The following is a 22,551-nucleotide window of genomic DNA, read 5'->3' on the forward strand; positions in this document are numbered from 1 at the left end:
AGCTCACTTTCCTCTCACTCTTCAGCACAGTTAGCCACAGAACCTTTACAGAACTTGTAGAAATTAGAAAAGCAAAAGAGGAGAATTCCTCACCTGTATTTCTTTGGGTATTTCAAATATCATTCATTTCTGAGAGATAATATTACGAAGGTACAGAAAAGAATGATTTTGTAAAAGAAATTCAACAAATAAGACCTATAAGCAAACTCACTTTAACTTCCAATCTTTAAAGACATCCTCAAATGAATTAAAAATGTGAATTTAAAGGGCTCTGGAGTTTCATGATGATTCTGTGTATTTGTAAGATCAAAGGAGGGATTACAGTAAAGTATGCTGAGCATTTTATAAATACCTATGCTGAGTAGTTTATAAATATGTACATTTTTCTTTAATGCCTAGGGATTGATGAAGTCAGGAACTTCTCTTATTTTATGTTGAAAAGAAATTCTTTCTTATAGAAAAAATAATGAACTACCTAAAACATCCTTCACAATCTCCAAGAAAAGTGGCAATGCAGAATAATTTTGATAAAATCCCTTTTCCCCTTCTACAGTTCTGTCAGCATGAAGAAACTCAACCATCTCCTATAAATGTATGTGACACACATACTGGAGAGCGTGGAGGCCATTCTGCTGAGGAACTGGCGAACTTACCCACACCCTATCTGCACCCTTGTGATGTCAATCAAAACTGCAACATGTAACTTGCATTAATTTTAAAAAGCCATTCTGCTTATCTGAGAATTCTGGATTGACTTCAATTTTGTGAATTCCTTAAGGCTTAGTTGGTTTATAAAGCGTAATTTTTAATACTGATAAAATGATCTGGCCAACTAAGCACCAATAATATTAATAAATATCAATAGTTAGCTCTGCGTTCACTAGGTCTTTCTGTTGAAGCATTTGACTTTATAAATACATTACAGTCTTAGTGCCAACCCTCACTGGGGTTTCAAATTCCACAATAGAGCATGTCACCTGGATGTGGTCCTCATGTCTCAGGATATTCCTGGAGTCAAAAAGCAAAATGCAAAGTGAACAAAAGAACATACTGCTGACAGTCAGTATGAAGTTGTCCAGTGGAAAACCACAGTTGCTGAGACTCTGTAAGTCAATGGGAACATAAGAAATGACTTGTGACCATGGCTGTGGGTGGGGTCGCTCTCACAAAGGGCTCTCAACCATCCTTCTCTTGCTCTGAAGATAGAAGATGCGGTTCTCTTCAGGATAAGTGACTTTACTGAGTGGCATCCTGTAGATGCTGGAGTTTTTTGTGGTCAGCAGGAGGAACAGAAGTGTAGCCAAACAGAAGGACCAGGTACCAGCCGGTAATCCAACCTGGGAAAAGAGAGAAGCCACACATTCCTTTGAGATCCCCTTAGAAAGCTAATCCACTCAACACCACTCTATACTTTCACCCTGGCAGGGCTGGGGGTACCAGGGCATTGCTCTGCATTCCGCTTATGCCCAGGAAGGCCTAGCCTAAGATCTCAGGGGTTTAACAATGGAAGTCTCTTCATGTGTCCTTTAGGATAGTCAGTTAGGATTTAAATCGACAATAATAACATCTGGGTTTTTAGTCAATTATCTTTCTCCCTCTTTCCTGATTTCTCAATTATTATATAGTTCTGGCTTTCTGTTTGAGTAAAAGGTACTCTAAGGTCAACTTCTTGACACTCACAGTTAGACTATGAACTTGATAAAATGTTATTCAGTTATTGATAAAGTATTGTTAAAGTTACTCTTTAAACCATGCAATCTGATATTTGTAACATGCCTGGTGATTGCAGTTTGGACTAAAGTTTACTGTGATATTGGAGGTGAGAGTGGCCCAGAAGCTCCAGAAGGAGGAGGAGTGAGGAATAGTGGGCATCACAGTCATGGATCCTGTCACTGGATGCTGCCCAGGTGGACTTCAGAAGGGTTTTCTATGTAATTCAAAGCTGATCAATCATATTCGGGACAGAGATACTGAAGCAAACTCACCTTAGCCATCAGGTGTGTCAGGCTGCCTCCAAGGTAGGCGGTGAACAGGGCTACAAAGAAAGAAGAAAGAATGCTTGGGAGATGTATTTTGAATCACAGGAAAGACTGCCTTCCAATATAGAACCCATGGAAGGCACATTTGTACATATATCCAGCTAGCCCCACACCCCAATTACAAGTACTAAGCTTAGAGTCAGAAGCTCTGGGTTCAAATCCTCCCCCATCAGAATTGAAATCCTGCCCTTAGACTCTGTCTAAGCTTCCATATTCTTGCCTATGCAATGGAAGTAAAAGGTTTATCCCATAGGGTTGATAAAAGCAACAAAGGAAATAATGCTTAGGTTTAGCACACAGTAAGTGCTCAATAAAGGTAGTCTGTGGTGCTATTTTATTGTTGTTTTGGCTAGTATGTCCATGACAAATAAACTTCCTCATTGTTTAATCCAAGTATAGTTGAGTTTCTGGGTATAACCTGGTTTCTATATAATCTCCCTGAATCTAGGAGATATATCTATATCTATGTATCTTTTTTTAAAAATCTATATATCTGGGATTGAACCCAAGAGCACTGTACCACTGAGTTGCATTCCCAGCCCTTTTTATTTTCAGAGAGAGTTTTGCTGAGTTGCCTGGTCCGGCCTCCAGCTTGTGATCCTCCTGCCTCAGTCTCCTGAGTAGCTGGGATTACAGGGGCTCACCACCCCATCTGGCAAAACAGCCCTGGTTTCAAATCCCAGCTCTCCCATTTTATTTGTTGAATAACAAATCCATGTCTTTCTCAGGATCTAGTTTTGTCATCTGGTAAAAGGCAGCTTGAAAATCTGCTTTCCAAGGAGGTGATGAATCTCAAATCAATGCATGCATTTCCACAAACAGCAGCTGTGAACTCATCCCTCTTACGGTGTGACAGTTACTATCTGCGCAGAGAAGTGCTCACCACTTGGGTTGGAAGGCTTCTCTCCATAGTTTCATCAATCTCATTCATTTCTAAGATCACTTTCATTCATTCAACCACCCCTCCTGGGCCCTCTGCTGTCTCAAGTGCCAGCTCCTGAGAAACATTTCCCTGAGCACATAAGACGTGATCTCCATTTCTCCTTTTAATGCCTGTTGTACTTCAAAGGCCTAATTTCAGCACTTTCCTGTTTCGTGCAGTTGCCCTGTTTTAAAGTGATCTCCAAGTCTAAGTTGCTCTTCTCTCCACAGCAAGAGTGCCCGACTATTAAGCAGTGGTACCTGTCCATTAAGACTTGCTGAGCAGTACTGGGAAAGCCTGACATTGGAGGGGGACTTCTACACACCATAGGCAATTTATGGGTGACTCCCTGACAGCATTCTTGGTAGCTGATGAAGAAAAAAGGCCCTTGGACTGTGAAAGTTGACTGGATTTTTGCTCTTCATGGATGGTGTCCCTTCCAGTGGACTGTCATGCATGAGTCCTACTGTAACCCGACCATTAATGTATTTAGAGCATCCTCAGATAAATAACAAAATGGGCCACTGCCTAGCAGCTCTGCCAGGTGCCATCAGAGCTTTCTCAGTTCTCCTCTTGATAAACATGTTTGGAGTGAATGAAAGGACCGCTCTGTAATCCAGGCTGGCCATTTATTTACCCTGGGACAAGAGCGGCCTTTTGTTTGGCAGTGTCAGGGTGATATGGACAAGCTGAAACCTGCTGTGGCCTTTTACATGCTAGACTTGCTTTCCAGGAGGGGCTGGAAGTCTGTCTCAAAAGTTCATGTGCAGAGAGTAAAAAGCTCCCCTTGGAGCTCAAACAGATATAGATGCTCTCACACACTGTTGGCCCCAGTAGAGAGGGATACAGCCCTTTGGGGGCAGTGAATTTGGCATCTATGGAAATTAAATTGGCATTCCTTTGCTTCATCAGTTAGACCTCTAGAAATATGTTACAGAAATACTTGCATAAAGTACACAAGGATATTTGCACCAAAATATTCACTGTAGCAGTGTTTGAAATGGCCCTGAAGTAGAAGCCTGGTGAATTTCCCCCAGCAAGTGAGTGCTCACATCTGCAGCGTGCCTGTCTCTGCTGCCTGGAGCTCCCGCAGGTACAGCCCTGCCCTGACGCACCAGGACAGATGCCAGCTAATACCTGGCTTTTGCTCCCCACTCTGAGACTCATCCCCAAACTGCTGATGTCCACAGGAAATAATCTCCCAGGGCAAGAAAAGGAGACACCCAGGGGGAGCAAACACCAGGAGAGAAAGCACAACTGAACAACTGACTGCAGATAAGATCAATTAGTGAATCAGAAATGAAGCACTTGGTAGGTGAGGTGAATGGCACAATGGATGAAGCCAAAGATAGACCTGCTGGTCAACTAACCTGGAGATCCTTGTGAAGGGATAAAGAGTCGGAAGTAGTAAGAAAACATCCAGAGTGCTGAAAAAGTCAATGCAAAAGTATTGCATTCAAAGACTAAGAGCCCTAGAAGGAGAGGGATAAATGATTGGAGAGAAAAGACCCGAAAAATTAAAAATCAGCAATATCCTAGAATTAGAGGAAGATAGAGGGCTCACCCTGAGAGGATCTGAGTGCCTAATAACACCAGAAATGCAAAATCCATGATAGATGGACCATAGAAAAGCATCTCTTATGTAAAAAGACAATTTGAAGAGTCCAGAGAGAAAAATGAAATCACCTCTATCAAAAATTAGATTATCTTCAGACATCTCAATAACCGTTTTGGGTATAAGACAATGAAATACTCTTTGAGGCAATTTTCAAAGTATTGAGAGAAACAAAAGTTAAATCTGGGATTTTTGCATTGAGCTAAACTAAAATTGAAATAAGGGTGAAAAGATGTTCTAAGACACACAGGGTGTTAAAACTCCCACAAAACTCTCTCTGAACATGGCAGGGGTGGGGAGGATTGAATAGATAAATCAGTAAAGTTTATAGTTTCTTAAAAAAGCAAGTTTTCAAAAAAGCATAATTAACCCCAAATGAAAATTCTGTACAATATCAACATGGTTTCCCTAGATGTTAGTGGGTAGGCCTCCCCAGAGGAGGTAAAGCAGGCTGAGATATCCGTCCTGAATGGGGAGGAGATAAAGGGATTGTTAAATTTAAGAAATTGTGGTGGGGGGCTGGGGCTGTAGCTCATTGATAAAGCGCTGGCCTCCCATGTGTGAGGCACTGGGTTAGATCCTCAGCACACATAAAAATAAATAAAGATACTGTGTGTTTATCTACAACTAAAAATAATTTTTAAAAAAAAGAAATTGAGGTTGGGTGTGGTGGCACACACCTATAATCCCAGCAACTTCAAGGCCAGCCTCTGCAATTTAGCAAGACCCTATCTCAAAATAAAAAAATTAAAAAAGGCTCGTGATGTAGCTCAGTGGTAGAGTGCCCCTGGGTTTAATCCCCAGTACCAAAAATAAAAAAAAGAACCTTAACAAATTGAGAGGAAATAATAAGCAAGATTGGTTCCTGTAAGTTATGCAAAACCACCAGAAAAAAATTTCCAGTTTTAAATAATGCAAACAAGCTGCTCGATACTATTTATGTTTAATGTACTTCATGTACACATGGACTAATCCTCAGAACGGTTGTATGAGGCAGGTACTTAACTCCCATTTTTTAAAGTGTAGAACTGAGACACAGAAAAGTTAAATAAATTGCTTAAGTTCAGAAAGCTAAGTAGAGCTGGAATTTGATTCCACAAGTCTGGCACCATGGTGTGGGATCTGAACTAGTTCCATATACTACTTTAACCACTGTTCTATGCTAGTCAAGATATCTGTTCTATCCAAAGGAAGATAAGTGTGCCCCCTACAAATGCCCATATCCTAATTCCCAGAACCTGTGATTGTGTTGTCTCATGTGGCAAAAGGGACTGTGAAACTCTGCTTAAGTTACAGTCCCCGAGATGGGGAGATTATCAAAGATCTTCCAAATTACTACAAGTGTCAATTTAATAAAAGAGAGGCGAAAAAATTGGACCTAGGGAGTAGAATGGAATATTTTTACTTTTTTTTTTTTTTTTTTGGTTACTTGGCATTGAACCTCCTACATGCTTGGCAAGCACTCTACACTGAGCTACATCTCCATCTCTTTTTATTTTATTTTGAAATAGGGTCTCACTAGTTCCCAGGCTGGCCTTGAACTTGCCATCCTACTGCTTCAGCCTCCCCAGCAGCTAGGATCACAGGTGTACACCCACTGCATCTGGCTGGTATTTTCATTTTCTACTTTATACTTCTTTATACAGATTGGATTTTTGTTTGTTTTGTACAATAAGACCACACTACTATCATAAAGGAAATAAGGAAGATATTCCAACTTTGGGAAAACACATCCCCCTCCAAGGTCTGCCAAACCACATCAATATCTCCTGTGATGGAGTTTCTGCCTGACCTTGAAGGATGCACTCAGGCTGTCACCACCTGAACTGTGTTACTCTTTCCAACAAACACAACTCCTCCTCCAATGTTTTAGGACTCACAGAAAAACCACCATCTCTAGGGGGGACTTCTGATGATTCTAACTATGACGTTCCCCCAGAGGAGCCTGTGCTGCAGATTTCTCTTTGTTATGCAACGAATTCTGCAGAGGCTCCCTTCTTTACTCCCCAGCCTCCACTGTCCACTCTAACATTCTCTGTGCTCAGGAACTGCTTGGGACCTAAAGCTTTTGGGTTGCCTCATGACTGTTTAATACTTATTTGCTGCTACTGCAAATAGAGGTCTGAAACCAGTCTCAGAATAAAGCTATAAGGTTGGAGGATGAGAGTATCTAACCCAGCTGAGCTCAGATGACCACAGAATCTGTCCACAGCTTTTTAGCCTTGAACTTGTGAACAAATGTGAAGAGTGAACAAAACAGATACAGATATTAGGTGAAACAGCTGAGTAACTGTAAAGAAACTGACAGAATGACATCTAAGTGGTGACACCAATTGAATTTTTTTTTTCAATTTGACATTATTATTGCTGTATGTATATAGGTGACTGCATAACCAATGTGATTCTGCAACCTGTACACTCAGAAAAATGAGAAATTATACCCCATCTGATTCAAATGTATATGTCAAGATCATTGTACTGTCATGTGTAACTAATTAAAACAAATAAAAAATTAAAATTAAAAAAAATTATTTTTATTTTAAATTTTTTATCCTTTTGCAGCACTGGGGACTGAACCCAGGGGTGCTCTACCACAGAACTAAACCCTTAGCCCTTTTATTTTTTATTTTGAGACAGGGTCACAATAAGTTGCTTAGGACCTAACCAAATTGCTGAGACTCCAACTGGCAGTTTTCCTGCCTCAGCCTCCCACAGCCTGAGTACTATTAGCTTTGCTGTAGCACAAATCACAATTGAATGGGGCCTTACCAACCCTTGGTTCTATCTCACTTCTGACCAGGGCAGAAATCCCGCTCTACCTCTTGCCTGAAATGTGGTCCACCATTGTAATGACTACTTAGGTAGCTTGGATCAATTAACTGGTGAGAAAATGAATCTGAATACATACTTCCACCAGATTAGAAATAATTTCCCCACATTCCACTATCCCTCTCACCTTTTTGTATCTAAAGGAGTATCACTCCTTCCACTCCAGAGCATTATCTTAAATACTGTTATTACATTGAATTACATCTCAGGATGCTATCGTGAAGCAGCATGGGCTTTATAATCAGCTTGGGGAAGCCACCAGCATTTCAGATCCAAATCTCCTGATGTCTGTTTAGCCTGAGGGGTTGCCATAAGGGCCTAATGCTGTAACAGAGGAGCAGCCAGGGGCAGGGTGAGCAATTGCAGGTTCTGGCTGGTAGATTTGGGTTTACCCCTAGAAAATCCAGTGCGGAAGGTCTTTCCACACTTCCTTTAACCTTTGTCCTCTTTACCCAAACTGAGAAGTGAGAAGACTGGACTGGAATTCTCCCAGGATGCCTTCCAGCTCTGACAGGCAGAGAGTCTGGCTAGTCCTGGGTCGGAAAGGTTTTAAAAATCAGCTCTCAATGTGTGGACCGCAGGCCAGCAGCATCTGGCCCCGCTGGGAGCTTGCTAGAGACACATGCCTCTCCGTTGCCTCTGAGTTGGAGATACAGTGTGAGACCCAGTGATCTGGGTTCTGTGCCTGCTGAAGTGTGAGGACAGCTGGATGAATGTGATTCTCAAAGTGCCACCTGTACTTCCCCCTGATTCACCAAGAAATATGAACTGATATTTAGCTTATTTTACTTAATTATTTTTTGGGGGGTAAAAAACAAAGAATGCAGGACAAATCTGATGTCCAAGCCCCCCAAATATACATAATGTAGTGTTGTCAACATGACTCCATAGGCTCTTAACTTCACAATGAGGGAGGCAAAAGTGACTTTAATACTCCCAGAGAGGGGACATCATTGACCTGCTCACACCATTAAATCTCAGGTGGGCCGAGTTAGGATTCCAGTTCTAATCTTACACAATCCTTTTTAATTCCTTGATGTGGGTCCCATTGCTGGGAGCAACCTTCCCCCTACCCCATGGTAGGATACTCACCGCAGGCAAGTGCTAGGAGGTGGGCTTGCCAGGTGAGAGCTATGAACATTCCCCCAATTGCAATGCAGGCCAGAGAACTGTTGTAACCCCAGAGTCCAAAGTAGATGTCCTTAAATGGCGCTGAGAGACTGAGTCCTGTTAGGCAAGACAGAAGTGGTCAGTTCTCTGGACAAAAGGGAGGATGCTCTGGAATGAGACAGGGGTGTGGTCCTGGGGTCAGGGGGAGCATCACAGATCTCCCGTTGGTCCCCAGGAAGCAGAGACTTCGAGAAAGGTTTGGAGTACAGAAGACACCTGAGACCATGCACAGGATGTCGGAGGAGCTCAGTATTTGGCAACGAGTCTTGTGCTTACCTGCGACTATCCCCAGCAGTGATCCAATGGCAGCATGCAGGCACATGAGGGGGGAGGAGAGCAGGAGGCCACATAAGAAGATGCCCCCCGTCCATGGGTTGTCACAACCATATATCTGACCAACCCCCACTGGCAGGGACTTCAAAAGCTGCAAAATCAAGTACAAAACTGAGGCTCCCAAATGACTGATCATAAAACCTACAGGACACCCCCAAACTCAGGGTTATTTTAGATTTAGCATTCTCATGTTCAGATCAGTTTTAACTAATCTTTAAAATCCTCTCTTTTAATTATAAAAAAACAAAATCTCCATCCTTCTTTAGTTTTATCCACACAGGTACATCTGCCCTTCCCTGGTGTAGCTGTGCACGCCTTTCCCAAATCTCCTGTGCGCCCTGACTCCCTGATGTGTCCTGCCCTTGGCCTCGATCCCCGGGAGGCTCTCAGTGTAGTCATTGCTTCTGGCTGTGAGGATCTGTCACAGCTTCTACTGAGGATAGTAGGAACCACAGCTCCTTTTGCTTCGAATTATCTAAGGGTGTTGAGGGCAATAATCAATTCTATTGAATATTCCTATTCAATAGAAATATTACTACCATGCAATTTGAGTGCTTCTACTAGGGCCAGAGACCTGGAGCTGAATGATCTTAGACACAATTTAGAAGAGATTATAAGCAAGGTCATGAATCAGGACCATATTTACCCTTTTGATGTTAAGTAGGACATGTATTAGTTTAAACACATCCGTAACTTATTCCAGTTATTAACACCTGTCAGTCAGACATCAAAACACAAAAATACACACAAATGTCATAATTCTACTTTGTGATTGAGGCCTGAATTTAAAGTTTTCACAGAATGGGAGTTCTCAAGAAGGCACAGAATTTGACTCAAATGATAATTTTTATAATAATACTCTTGATAGGGCCAGGACAGATATCATCACCTTGACATTCCCATTTTGAGTGAGGATAATTCCTGAAAGATGCCTTCTCCTGTGGCCCCTTCACCTGTTCTGGGTTATATGTGTGCCTCTAGGCAAGAACCCTCTGCAGGTAAAGACAGAGGGAGCCCCGGCTCTGGCACAGGGGATGTGTCCTCTCCCCTCGTGTCTTAGGCTGGGTCTCACACTGGCTTCCACATGCTGGCAGGGTCTCTGCTCAGCACACCAGACATGGGCTCTAAATTCCTCTGGGCGGTGCTGGGTCCTTGTGTTTACACAAGATAATTTCCTGCTTGTTTCTTCTAGAACATGCAGCTTCACACAGGCAAAGAAGTATAGGTTTTGATCTCTGAACTTGATAGCATAACTATCCCTCAGGTAGCCAGGGAGTGGGGAAATTGAATGAGATGTCAAGTAAGCATGCTGATGTAGGTTCCAAGAGAGGAGAGGACAAACCGCTCCTCTGCCCCAGGTCAGCCTGTCCATGACAGATTGTCTACACCCACGCTGGCCAGTGCAGGAGCTACTAGCCTCCTGTGGCTATCAGGCAGATGAAATGTGGCTAGTGAAGTTGTGGAACTGAATTTTTAATTAATTTTCATCTAAATTGAGCCATATGAGGTTGCTATATGAGACACAACAGTTCTAGAGAGATTCATATTATTTTATAAATTATTTCTTTATAAGTAGTTCTAATACATTTTTTCAAAAAATTTTCCTTCTGGCTATTTCCAAAAGCTCCTATTCATTCTTTGGGTAGGAAGCAAAGGCTCATGAGTTTTCTATTTTCGTTGCTCAGCAAAGAGCACAGCAGAGGGTGTTTCCTAACTGGAGAGAGGGAGAGCCAGTCTTTTGCACATAAAAAAAGGTAAGTTTTCTTTGGTTTTCTCCTGATTTCAAGTATTCTCTTGTTCTTAATGATCAAGAAACCTTAAGCATATTTACTCCATAAACACAAGCAGGAAGAGCTGGAACTCAATTTGGGTTAACTAGGGGTTTAAGAATCTGTCCTCTCTCCATGCACACCCACCTGCAAAGAGACACTTTGCACCCTGTATTCTGGGGTAGAGTGGTTCTCAAAGTCAGACCTGCATCACAATTTGGGGGGTTTGTTAATACAGGTTCTCAGACCCCAGCTTCAGGAATTATGATTTAGAGGGTCTGAGATGGAGCTTGTTTTGATAGGTAAAAAATTCCCTGGGTGACTCTGGTGTTTACCAAAGCCAAGAATCCTGGATTACTCTGCACACTGTATGAGCTAAGCCAGAAGAAAAGGCAGAACAGAGAGATTTTGCAGTGAGCTCTAAGAGTCAGCCCATAGTGCTTCTGACTGGAGGAACCAGGTCATGGCAGATTGAGCTCCAGGTCAGAGGCCACCATCCTGATTCCTGGTCTCCATCACATCCACCCAAATAAGGGCCAAGCTCACAAAGTGTGTCTGAATCCCACTCACAATAGTGTGTCTGAATCCCAGTGGTGCTATACTCTGGAGATGGCACTGTGGATTTTTTTTTAATAAGGGGGAAATTTTAGCTTTAAACAAATAATTATTTTTAAAAATCCCTTAGATACCAAAGCTCCAGAGTAGAACCACTGTTTTAGATGGTAAGCAGAAGGCAGAAAGACCACGAAGTACTGAGTATCTAGGAGACTCTGATACCCATGGGCAATGAGCCAGAGGACCTAGGTGTCTTTAAGGGAGAGAGGGGATTGTGAGAAGATAGGGCATCTTACCTCCAGGGCACTGAGGTCAGACCAGGTGACATTGGGAACTGAGTTTATAGGTGTGATCAGCTGGCTTGGAAAGAATGGATTGTAATGTCCTGTGGCAGAAAGGTACATTGACAATGCCATGTTGAAAGGGAGAGTGAAGACGGGAAGGTCCCACTTGCTGAACACTGAGCTCAATGCACTCGAGAAAACCGGGCTAAAAAGGAACGGAACAGAACAATCTGGATGTGACAAGTCAGACTGGACAACGGGGTCTCTACACCATCAAGGACTTTGCTTCGCCTGCCAGTATGTGCCTAAAGTGTTCTCTTGCCAAACCATCCACAGACTGGAAATATGGGATATGTTCATCATGGAAATGATAATTCAAAAACACAGTACAAAAAAAAAAATCAATTCTTAGCTTCTTTGGCATTTGAAAAACTATACTCTGGGGTTGCTCAGAGTGAATTCTACATCAAGGTTTTAAAAATACCTTTGAAGTACTTAATAAAGTATGTACAGAGCTAAGGTGCCCTGCAACACTGGATCATGTGTCCCTTCCTCCTATCAGAGGATACCAGACTCTTCATGGGTATCCATCTCTTCATGGGTCTATTATGCACATTTTATTTGGGAAAAGAGAAATACTTGCCCAAGGAAGAATACAGGCAGTGTAGGTTAGAGGAAAGAGATTTTCTATTCAGAGGGCAGAGTTGACAATTTTGAGCCACTGACAAGTGTTGTGACCTTAAGCAAGACACAGGTCCTCAGTTTCCTGGTCTGTAAATTTAAGACTGGTTTAGATGGTCCTTGGGCCTGTGTCTCTCCCTCTTATTGAACCAATCAAGAAGCCACATTTCTAAGATCAGAACTCCAGATTTCCTGGGTTGTGGGAGGTGTGGTGAGCACCCACTGGCCACAGCTGAGTTCTAAAAATGGGGTCCCTGGACCAGCCACATCAGCATTACCTGGAAACTTGTTAAAAATGTAAGTACTCAGGCTCCACTCCAGACAGACTGAACCAGGAACTCTGGGAATGGGGAGCAGCCACCTGTGTTTTAATAAGTCCTCTAGGTGATTCTGAGAGTACTCAAGTTTGAGAACAACTGATGTGGGGGTGGGTCTCAACACTGGTATATTTTAGAATCACCTGGGAAGATTTTAAAACTCCAATATCTAGGCAAAGGCCCAGGTCAATCACATCAGGATACTGATTGTGTGAGTGTGTGATGTGTGTGGCCATTTTCAGACGGGCACAATGGCTCACACCTGTAATCTCAGCAACTGGGGAGGCTAATGCAGGAGGACTGCAAATTCAAGTTCAGCCTCAGTATTTTAGGAAGGCCCTAAGTAACTTAGTAAGACCTTGTCTCAAAACAAAAAATAAAAATGATTATACTTGGGAATATACCTTAGTGGCAAAGCAACCCTGGTCAAATCCCTAGAACTCCTCCCCCAAGTTATTTGTTTTTTAAAAATGTTGTGGTAAAATATACATAACATCAAATTTACCATTTAACTATTACTAAGTGTACAGCTCAATGACATTAAGTACATTCACATTGTTATACAACTGTCACTATTATACAACTTGTCACTTCACAAGACAGTTTTCATATTACAAAATGACACTTGTACCCATTAAACACCAACCCCTCATTTCTTCCTCCTTCCATACTTTTTTTTTAATGGTGTTGGGGATGGAACCCAGGGCCTTACCCCATGCTAGGCAAGGTCTCTATCACTGAGATACATCCCCAGCCCCTCCCTCTACAATTTTTTCAGAGGCATTTTGAAAACCAGGTACTTACCACGTCATAGACATAGCAGATACAGGCAATAATAGCCACCAGAAATAGTTTCCTTTGTCTGAGAAGACAGCTATGAGTAATCCTACCAAGGTGCCATTGTAGCCATGGAGCCCAGCTGCTATGGCAGACCTGTAGGCAGGAGGCACAGCACATGCATGTCAACTATACTTGTAACTTCTAGATCACATTCATATTAGAAAATGAGATTATACTTGGAAATGTTTCAAAGACTATTAAGCATCATATATATACTAATAAAAACAGGAAGTATATATACATAGATAAAACTACAAATGTGCATGTAGAACAACCCTCTCCATAGGTGTCACAGCCAAGGACAGGTGTAGAGGGTCTGAGGGAGGACCAGGAATAGGCCAGGCCACCTGCTCTGCTTTATTTAATCTTTCTTGCAGAAAGTTCTTATTATTTATTTTAAATCATTAAGTAGAGTTTTTTGCATATAAAATTGTTTCCTAACCCTGATTTTTTGATGCAACCTATAAGATTCCTGAAATGTAAATGTAGTATCTTTATAAACATTAATCTCCCAAATCTTTCAATTTAGCATATGTTTTCATATTGCTGTGTCTAAATATACATTTATCCTTCTCCTCCTTTTTCTTCTTTTTTGGTGCTGGGGATTGAACCCAGGGCCTTGCTTATGCACTGATATCTCATAGTGAAATATACATTTCTAAGTTACTGTGAAGAAAAATAATTACTTTTATTTTACTTGGCAAAGTACCCCCATTTAAATTACCTGCCTGTTTAATGCCTCTTTTTGAAATCTCTCTTTGCTAGACATTTAATCTCACTTCTAAAGATTTTCCTATAGGTAGGTGTCTACTCTGGCCATAATGGTTCCTATTTCATAATTGGGCACTAGAAACCCTGAGTGAGAAACGGGAATATTTCCATAGAATGAGCCCAAGCATGTTAAGCCAGGCCCTTCAGGGCTTCTAGAGTTGGCAATGACTGGCACCATGAAGGGCACAGGGTCTACTCCCCAAGGTGATGTCACATGCATTCATTGGGGTGAGAACATCAGAGGTGGGGACTCCCTGTTGAAAAGTCCTTTGTCTCCCTTCACTAATCCTTCAGGGAATCTGGGAAATTGTATTCACTGTAATCCAGAAAGTGGGACTATGCAGGCTGACAGTGGAGAGCTATGCAAAGACTTGCCCTCTCAACAACTGTCTTGGAGAGTTAATGCCTGAGTTTGGTCAATGGAAAATGAATAATGACATCTACAAATTGGAGAAGCCATGGTGAAAGCAACAGGAAAATGACATGTCATCACTTGGAACAGAAATATCATTTTAGTGTAGTCTTTCGAACCAAAGAAAGTCAAAGAGATTTAAAAACAAACATGCAAATATGACTTATCTTTGAAATAGTGTGCCAAGGAAATGGGGTTGATCATATTTCACTGGAATAAACCAATGAGGGATTATTCAGTACAGCATGATCCTAGACCGCCACTAGATTTGTCCCTCTGAGAGCTGAGCTGAACTTTGCATTGTCTGTGAAGAATGAGTTTGCTAAACTAATGATTAAGCAAAATATAAAGGGCTTTTTAAAAAGCCATTAAGCCTTTTGAACTCACATGCATTTTTTTGCTCAAACAAAATGCTGAAGACAATAATTTTATTGACCATTAAAGAAGATCTCCTTAGAAGCTCTTCTGGTAATCACCTATAGCTGAGTTTTGGCTACCCTGTCTTATCGTGAGAATCTGGCATCATTTGAACTGGCCAATTATTCAGATATCAAGAATAAGAGACAATAAGTGATTCCCTGACTTCTGACTCAAGGCAAATAGGAAGAGATCTGTGGAGTAAAGGTTGTTTCTCCCAGGAAGGGTGTGGCTGTCAACTGCTCCTAGTGGCTGGTTGGCTACTATCTCAGAAAGGGAGCCACAATGCTGTAGACAGATGTGCCTACCTGTCCTGGCTGAGCAAGAGGGCAGTCAGGGTGGAGACCACGGTTCCCACACAGCCATTGAGAGCCCACCAAGGGTTCTGGACCAGAAGTCCCACCAGAATCAGGATTCCACTGATGGGGTTGCTGACGAACACCACTTGGGATATGCCCCGAAGAATCCAGTCAACGAACTGGAGTACCACAGGCTTGTCTGGGATAGATGAGATAAGTTAAGAAGTGGCAGGACCACTTCAACCCCCAACCCCGAGCAGAAACACCAGGGTCCTTCAGAGATGAAACTGACTTTTGATATTCCTTAAGCTTCTTTCCTCTGAACCCTTTGCCTCTTTAGTGGCACCCAGATCCCCCAAATCATTGGGGTTTTTTTTATGCAAAACCTACACTGTCCCTACTGAAATCTAAGCTTCAGAATCTAATGTACTTTCTTACCACCCTCAGAGGTACAGATTCTTAAGTCAAAGGAATGAAATTAGCTATATAAAATTTTCATTTTTAAGTACTGAAATTATAGATGGAGCCTATTGCTTTCCTCTGAGGAGGATCCAGGCCCTGACCACTATTCCAGGAAAAGATATCAAGAGGTTTGAAGGTTGAAGATAAAAAATAAGAGTGAAGAGTAATGGGGAATCTAACCAAACATGTAAGTAGAAATGTCAGTCAACCATTTCCCCAAAGCCACTTTTCCTGTTTCTCCAAGGGATGGATGCATAGATACCTTTAAGCCACCTGGCAAATTCTCTCATATCACCGGTGACATAGCCAATTGTCTTGGGGATGCACCTTCTCCCTCCACATGATGCAGCCTGGTTTTCACTGTGGTCTACTTTGACTATTGTGGGGCTGTCCTCCATCGTTAGTTCTTCTTCTGGATCCTTCAGAGAAGAACAAAATTTATAAATATCCCTAATGTAGAACTTTCCAGGTGGGCCAACTAGGGCCTAGTTACAGTAGCCACAAAAGAGGAGTTTAAATACATTCATGAGGACATGCCTCATGGGACTAAAAAAGCCCTGTTTTCCTCCTGAAACATCGTGGAGATTATCACCCAAGCTCAAATTCCACACTACTTTGGTCATCAATGTCTTTAAGGCTACCATGAGAAAGTTCTAGACAGCAATAATATAAGGTTCAATTTCTAGTTCAATAAACATTTATTGAACCCCAACTTCCTGTACTCAAGGGCTCGGTCTAATTGAGAAGAAAGAAAAATGTTAACATGACAAGCCAAATAATATTACAAAAAGAGCTAAAATCAAGTGCTTGAACTTCATACTGTCAATTAAAGGAGGAGCAAGATCAAGTTACAGAATGACTTGCTCCCAAAGCAGACTGATTTGCTACTTTCCAAGGAAAGTGCCTTTTTAAATTAAATTTTAAAATGAAAAATACTAGTTTTTATTTAAGACTTTGAAGGGGAAATTCAAAAAGAAAAACAAAACAGTTTGTGTGTTTTAAGAATCTTCCTAAGGTTCTTAAGGAACCAGCCTTCCACCCCCACTCTCCAAATCCAACACTGCTGAAATTTGTTTTTCTATCATGCAACTGTCTCAGATCTTCTTTTCTTTTGGAACCTGTCATTTAAATGTGTAAACACAGGCAAGAATGATATTCCACAAAGATATAGAAACTGAGAAAGGTTATGCCGTCAAAAGCCAGTCATAATCTAAGGATTGTATAGTATAAGGATTTACAGGGTGTAATTATGGTAAGCATGCCTTGGCAAAAGACAAACGATGAAACCACAGCTTGTGTTCACTATGGGACTATTTTATACAGTAAGTATGTAATGTTACCCGACAACAATATGGTACTGCGTAGACAAAATGAGGGTTTTATGGTAGTAGATATAAAAGAATATCAATGGTATAATTTCAGAAGCAGAGAAAGACAATGGCCAAAGCTCCTTGGGTGTGAAAGAAAAGCCCAGAGCACAGCCAGGTCAATAGGAAGCAAGCAAACCCCGAATCATAAGACCCTAGAACACACAGATATAGAATACCAAAGTCACAGTCACATAAGACATGACCGAAGTTTATGCAGAAAATCGGCTCATCTTCCCCCAAGGCAAGGCTGTGAACAAAGGGTTCTCATGGCTATTTCTGACCTCATCATTATTCCATTTGCTACATCAAATTGCTATTCACAGATAAAGTTACGTCTTTTTTTTTTTTTTTAACATCCTGATTCTTGTTTTGGTGTTTATTAAGCCCAGCACAGAAATAAACATGGGTAACTGATTTATTTCTGAGTAACAATTTTACTTCAATTGTATTACTTTAATGCCCAACTAATCATCCTGCTTTTTAAACAATAGTGAACCATTGATTGTTGCACGAAGTGGAAGTTATTTATACAATGCAATGTGGGCCAAGGTCATTCATTCTGTTTTGGCAAAACAATGTCAGACAACAATATCTGTGAAAGAATTTCTAACATTGGAAACTGCTGGAGGCCAGGAACCTAAACTTTATTATCCCTGTGAAGATGTGAAACTCCTTGAGTAATTAAGCATTTATGAAAAATTACTCTTTATTTCATACTGTGTCTGAATGATGGTTATTTCTTATTTTCAGACATCGCCTTCATATCTCACAACTGAAAATATGGCACGGTAAGCCCCTTCCTCAATGACCCATTTTCAAAGCCATACCAAGTCATGAGAGGCCCTGGGCTTCAGTCCAGGTAACCACAAAAAGCACAAAGCCACAGCTTCCTGGAGTTTCCATACTGAATATATAAGGTCCTAAAAGTGACAGATTCCAAGGAAAACAGGGGGAGGGGTGGGGGAGTGGTATTTCCCATTGACTACAGAACAAATTCCAGAATAAAATTCATGCTCTCAAAATTTCCAGGATATATTTGTTTGTTTTAGAGCGTTTTAAATACCCCATCACCTCAGAGATTTTAGAGATACGGATTCAAAACCTGATACCGTAACTGGCCAGACGTGATTGAGAACCTGAATGACCTGAGTCCCCTGCTCAGCCACCTCCAGTTAAGACTAAATAATTTTTGTTCAAAATCCACAGCCCAACCTACAGAAGGCTTATTATTGCTATTTGTGTCTCCAATATCTATGTGCTGGGATGCGTGGGAGGGCTATGATGTCCTAGAGACAGGGGCTTCTCCTGACTTGAGACAGAGGCTGCGTTCTAGAGAGATCTCATGAACTATTTATTCTGAACTGCTAGTTCAACAAACATTCTCGAAATCCTGGGAGCCTTGATACTTGTTCTAGAACTGAGGCAGGAGAACTGGTTAGGAACAATCAGTAATTTCAAGTTGCGATTCTCTGGAATTTGATCATGCTAGAATATGTGCATTTCCTTAGGGAAATTTAGGGTTCCACACATTCTACATGTGAAGTCAGTGAGAGGCTATGGAGATGCTCTGCCCGATCCCGACTAAATAGACCATTACATTTCAACCAAGAGGAGAGGAAAATAAAATAAAAAGAATTCTAATAGGAGCAGGATAAATGTAAAATCCCAGGCCATGGTTCCCGTGCTTTTGCAAGGCTTCCAGAAATCCCCAATTCAGTGGTCAGACCTCTAAACCACAGGCAATACCAAGTGGCTTTTTGGCACAGGAATCATGGGCCTTTGGTTCAGCCCAAAGCCCTGAGCTCAGCGGAGCTTGCTGACCCCCCACTTCCCAGGCTCTTCTCAGAAAAGACACACCAGAGCTTGCAGCAGGCTCCCAGGTTCCCCAGAGGAGGCTGCAGGGGGAAGCATACCTGTTCTTGTGGCTCATGGGCCAGGACCAAGCTTAGCCGGGCAAAGCCTTCGTGCGCTGCCTCACCAGCTTTATTTCCAAAAGGGTCTATCCAAATAGGACCATGACGGGCGTCACCAGCGCCACCAATCAAAGACCGTCCATTCATCTTTCCTTTTTCTCCATACATGACAAAGGGCAAAAATACATGAATCAGCAGGATGCGCCCTGGCTCCAGTGAGCATGAGAAAGTCCAGATGGGGGCAGTGGGGAGGGGGCAGTGGGGCCCCGGGTGTTGGAGGTTGCACAGGGCCTCCAACACCAAGGACAGACCTCCTCCTCATCAAAGAGCTTGCAGCCGGAGGGAAGAGAGACAAGGAGCTGACTGCAGAAATGGAATGTTCATTTTGTTTTACTTAAAAAGAAAAAAAAAAAAAAAAATGGCAGCCCACCATGCTGCTGCGCAGAGCCCAAGGCCCAGGCTTGGTTCTGCTGCGTTTTTCTTCTCTGCTGGCAGGAGGCTTGGCCCATGTGAAGCCTTCTCCAAAGGGAGAGGTGAGATCAGGCTCCAAAGTGCTTGTGGCAAATTTACGGTTCCATATGGGGGAGCAACACTGAGACAAGTTGCCCCAGTCTTGTTCTTAATCAAGTGTGAGACAGCGAAGACATGGAGTGGCCTCTATTTTCTTCAGTAAGATACTAGCTGCACTATTTACACACAGCAAAAGCCCAATAAGGAGGCCAAGAAATGGTGTTTTTTTCTTCTGATTAAGAATGCTTAAATATCAAATATCACCATTAATAATTAACAATTGTTAGTTGAATTCAACAAGTATGGCAGGTTTTAAAAATTTCTCTTTCTCTCTGTCTTCCTTCCTTTCTTTCTCTTCCTCTCTTATTCTTTCATTGCCTCCAAGGATACCCTTCTTCCTTCAAAAGTTCAGAAAATTTGTCTGTGTGGTATTTATTTCTTTATTTTTCCCTCTTTCATTTATTTTACTTCTACTGGCTTAATCTGAAACCTGAAAACTTCACCAGAGTAAAATTGTGAAAAATATTTCTGAAATGTCTTAGGAAAAAGTGTGTGTGTGTGTGTGTGTGTGTGTGTGTGTGTGTGTGTGTCCATGTTAAATTATCTGGCTAGTTATATACCAAACTCATGTGTCTGAGTTGCTCTGCGAGTATTTTTGTTTGAGAAAGAATAGCATTAAGAAAACCGATGGCAGGGCTCTCATATACAGATTTTGAAAAAACAAAAAAGAAGGAAAGGAAAAGACAAGGGCAGACCCCCTCTTGTTGTAAAAGCCTATGCCCTCACCCCCAGTGTCTGCCTTTCACCATCACCAAACTCACACGAAACTCAGAGAACCACATCATTGAGCTCAATGTCAATATTTTCTTAGATCCAAGAGAAAGAAAGTTTGAGAGCTAGTTGGAATTATAGAGAATCATAGTAACCATGCTTTATTTTATAGAAGAGAAAACTCAGGTTCAGAGTGGGAGCTATCGATGATCACTCAGCAAGCAGCAGGCAGAGTGTGCCTTAGGGAATGGGTAGCCTTGGTGGTTTTTTGTCCTCCGTCTGGGGCCAGGCACATTACTGCTGCCCAAGATTCTATTTGAGTCAACTAGAAGGAGCTGCTCTATATGGTGGGGTCTGCAAATGGGTGCCAGGGATCAGCTATTGGTGAATGCAGGAACTTTTCTTCATGGTTGCCCCAGGTGTGTGTGGGTGTGGGGGGGTGTTGAACAACAAAAAAGAAAAGGCTCAGCCAGCCCAAATTTCATCCTATATCCTCCCAAGGAAACAGTTACTCTCCAACAAGCAAACATCTCCCTGTACCTCAAAGGGAACCTCACTCTTCTGCAGTATTGATACAGCAAGAGCAAGGTTTGCATGTAACATCCCAAGAATATTCTGGAAGCTGCACCTGGTGAGCTTTCCAGCAGAAGCTGAAAATCGCTTTTCACAGCCTAGATCACTAGCGAAATGTGGCAGTGTTCAGCATTGATACGAAGCAATATCAAGATTTCAATTCAATTGCTATTTCCTAGTTTATTACACAAAATGAAACTCATTCCATTGTGAGCATTATAGGAAAAATTTGCACAATTGAAGAGACCCGAGTCTTCAATTTTCTGGGCCTCAAGTATCACTTCAAAAATAATACAAAATTTTGGATATGGATATAGAAGTATTTAAACATTCATATTCTATCATACTAAAAAGACTTTCAGCATTGACATTTATTTGGTACTTACTGTAATCTTTATTTTAGGTAGTTTTTGATTGTAAGTGTCAGAAGTGCTCAGTTCTCTTTAAATCTGTAATCAGAAACAAAGAAAATGCTGTCAGGTACTTCTAGCTCCCGTGCAAAACTCTTCGCTTCTTAGTAGACAGCTCTCCTAGAAGCCTTGAATTTTACATGCCAGAAAGTGCAGCTGCAAGAAGTTGCCAAATCTGTGGCTGCAGTGGAGACCCATCCATTTTCCCTGATGGGTACAGAGGCAGAGTCCCTTCTGCATGACAGCACCTGCAGAAGAGCCTGTGAATTCATACTTGCAAAGCGCAGTTCCTAGCACCCCACTTTTATTTTCCTTTTGAGCCATATAAATGCTCATCTGCAACTTAATTATTCCAAGAGCACAGCCTGAAACTTTTAAGAGTGCTGTTAAGTCAGAGTCATTTAGCACCCGAGTGGACAACCTGTAGCAAGCAATCCTCCATGTAGCTCAGGGCTGCTTCTACCTGTTTTAGAAGTGCAATTAAAGAAACTGCCTTGAAGCTTCCAGCAAGAAGCTCGTGGCTTCTGTGAATTGCTTACTTGTCTACCAGAACTCCAACTTGGCTGCTTCTATTCAGTTGCACAATTGAAGAGAAAGAATCTGAGACATAGCCCTCCATTAAACAAAGAAAAGAGAAAAAGAGCAAAATTTAGAGAGAACTAAGAAGTCTCAAAAACGAGCAGTTGGAAATTACTAGAAATGAGGAGGGTACTTACCCTCCAGCTGGCGTCCCGGTGGCAGAAGGCAATGGCTGATAGAGACCTGCCAGGCACTGTTAAGAGAGAGACAGAGCTGCAGAGGACGGTGCTGAGGGAGGCACCTAACCTTTTATACCCAGAGCCCCACTCTGCATATCTGTGGACTGGTTTTCTCCTCCCACTTCAGTCACCAGTGCCAAAGCAATGCTGGGGAACTGGTCCTCTGGCTGCAGTACCTGATGTCTCTCTCTTCTTGGTTTGGTGCTGACAACTTTGCCATGGTTTCCACAGCATCCTGAGGTCTTTATCCAGTGAGAATCCCAGGGAAATTCATCTTTTTATCCTCCATGCTATTTCCTCTAGACCCTAACCTCCCTTGAAATATTTTTGTAAAGATTTGTAACCAAAAAGAATCCACATAGTGCCACTTAAAGAAAAACCATGGGACAGGTTGCTGCAGAGTGGACTCAGGAGGGAAATGATTGCTCCCTGGAGTGGGGGCTGGGGGTGAGGGTGGGGTTCTTAGACTTGATGCAATTTCTGCACAGGCATGTGAGCAGCAAGGCCCTGGGGGGCGAGGTGCAGGGTGGG

The 22,551-nt window shown here is 42.1% G+C and overlaps 1 protein-coding gene across 1 annotated transcript; it reads right to left on the reverse strand.

Moving 5' to 3' along the window:
• Positions 1-1,163: 1,163 nt before the first annotated feature.
• Positions 1,164-19,145, reverse strand: Slc14a1 (solute carrier family 14 member 1 (Kidd blood group)). The gene is made up of 9 exons (XM_076837090.2): positions 18,999-19,145; positions 15,978-16,134; positions 15,263-15,452; positions 13,319-13,447; positions 11,529-11,721; positions 8,852-8,999; positions 8,498-8,632; positions 1,986-2,035; positions 1,164-1,337 (listed from the first exon to the last, which is right to left on the reverse strand). The coding sequence occupies exons 1-9, from the start codon at positions 19,143-19,145 to the stop codon at positions 1,164-1,166; spliced, it is 1,323 nt and encodes a 440-aa protein (XP_076693205.1).
• Between the last annotated feature and the right edge of the window lie 3,406 nt (positions 19,146-22,551).

The sequence above is a fragment of the Callospermophilus lateralis genome, chromosome 17, assembly GCF_048772815.1.
Source record: "Callospermophilus lateralis isolate mCalLat2 chromosome 17, mCalLat2.hap1, whole genome shotgun sequence".
Taxonomy (NCBI): domain Eukaryota; kingdom Metazoa; phylum Chordata; class Mammalia; order Rodentia; family Sciuridae; genus Callospermophilus; species Callospermophilus lateralis.

Bases quoted from the DNA above. Each gene is read 5' to 3' on its own strand.
- Slc14a1 (XM_076837090.2), bottom strand. From the start codon at position 19,145: ATGAATGGACGGTCTTTGATTGGTGGCGCTGGTGACGCCCGTCATGGT. The intron at 9,000-11,528 runs GTAAGATGCCCT...TTGATTTTGCAG, and splicing joins CTGACCTCAGTGCCCTGGAG to CTTTTGAAGTCCCTGCCAGT. The intron at 1,338-1,985 runs GTGAGTTTGCTT...CTCTTTTCCCAG, and splicing joins TGACACACCTGATGGCTAAG to GTTGGATTACCGGCTGGTAC.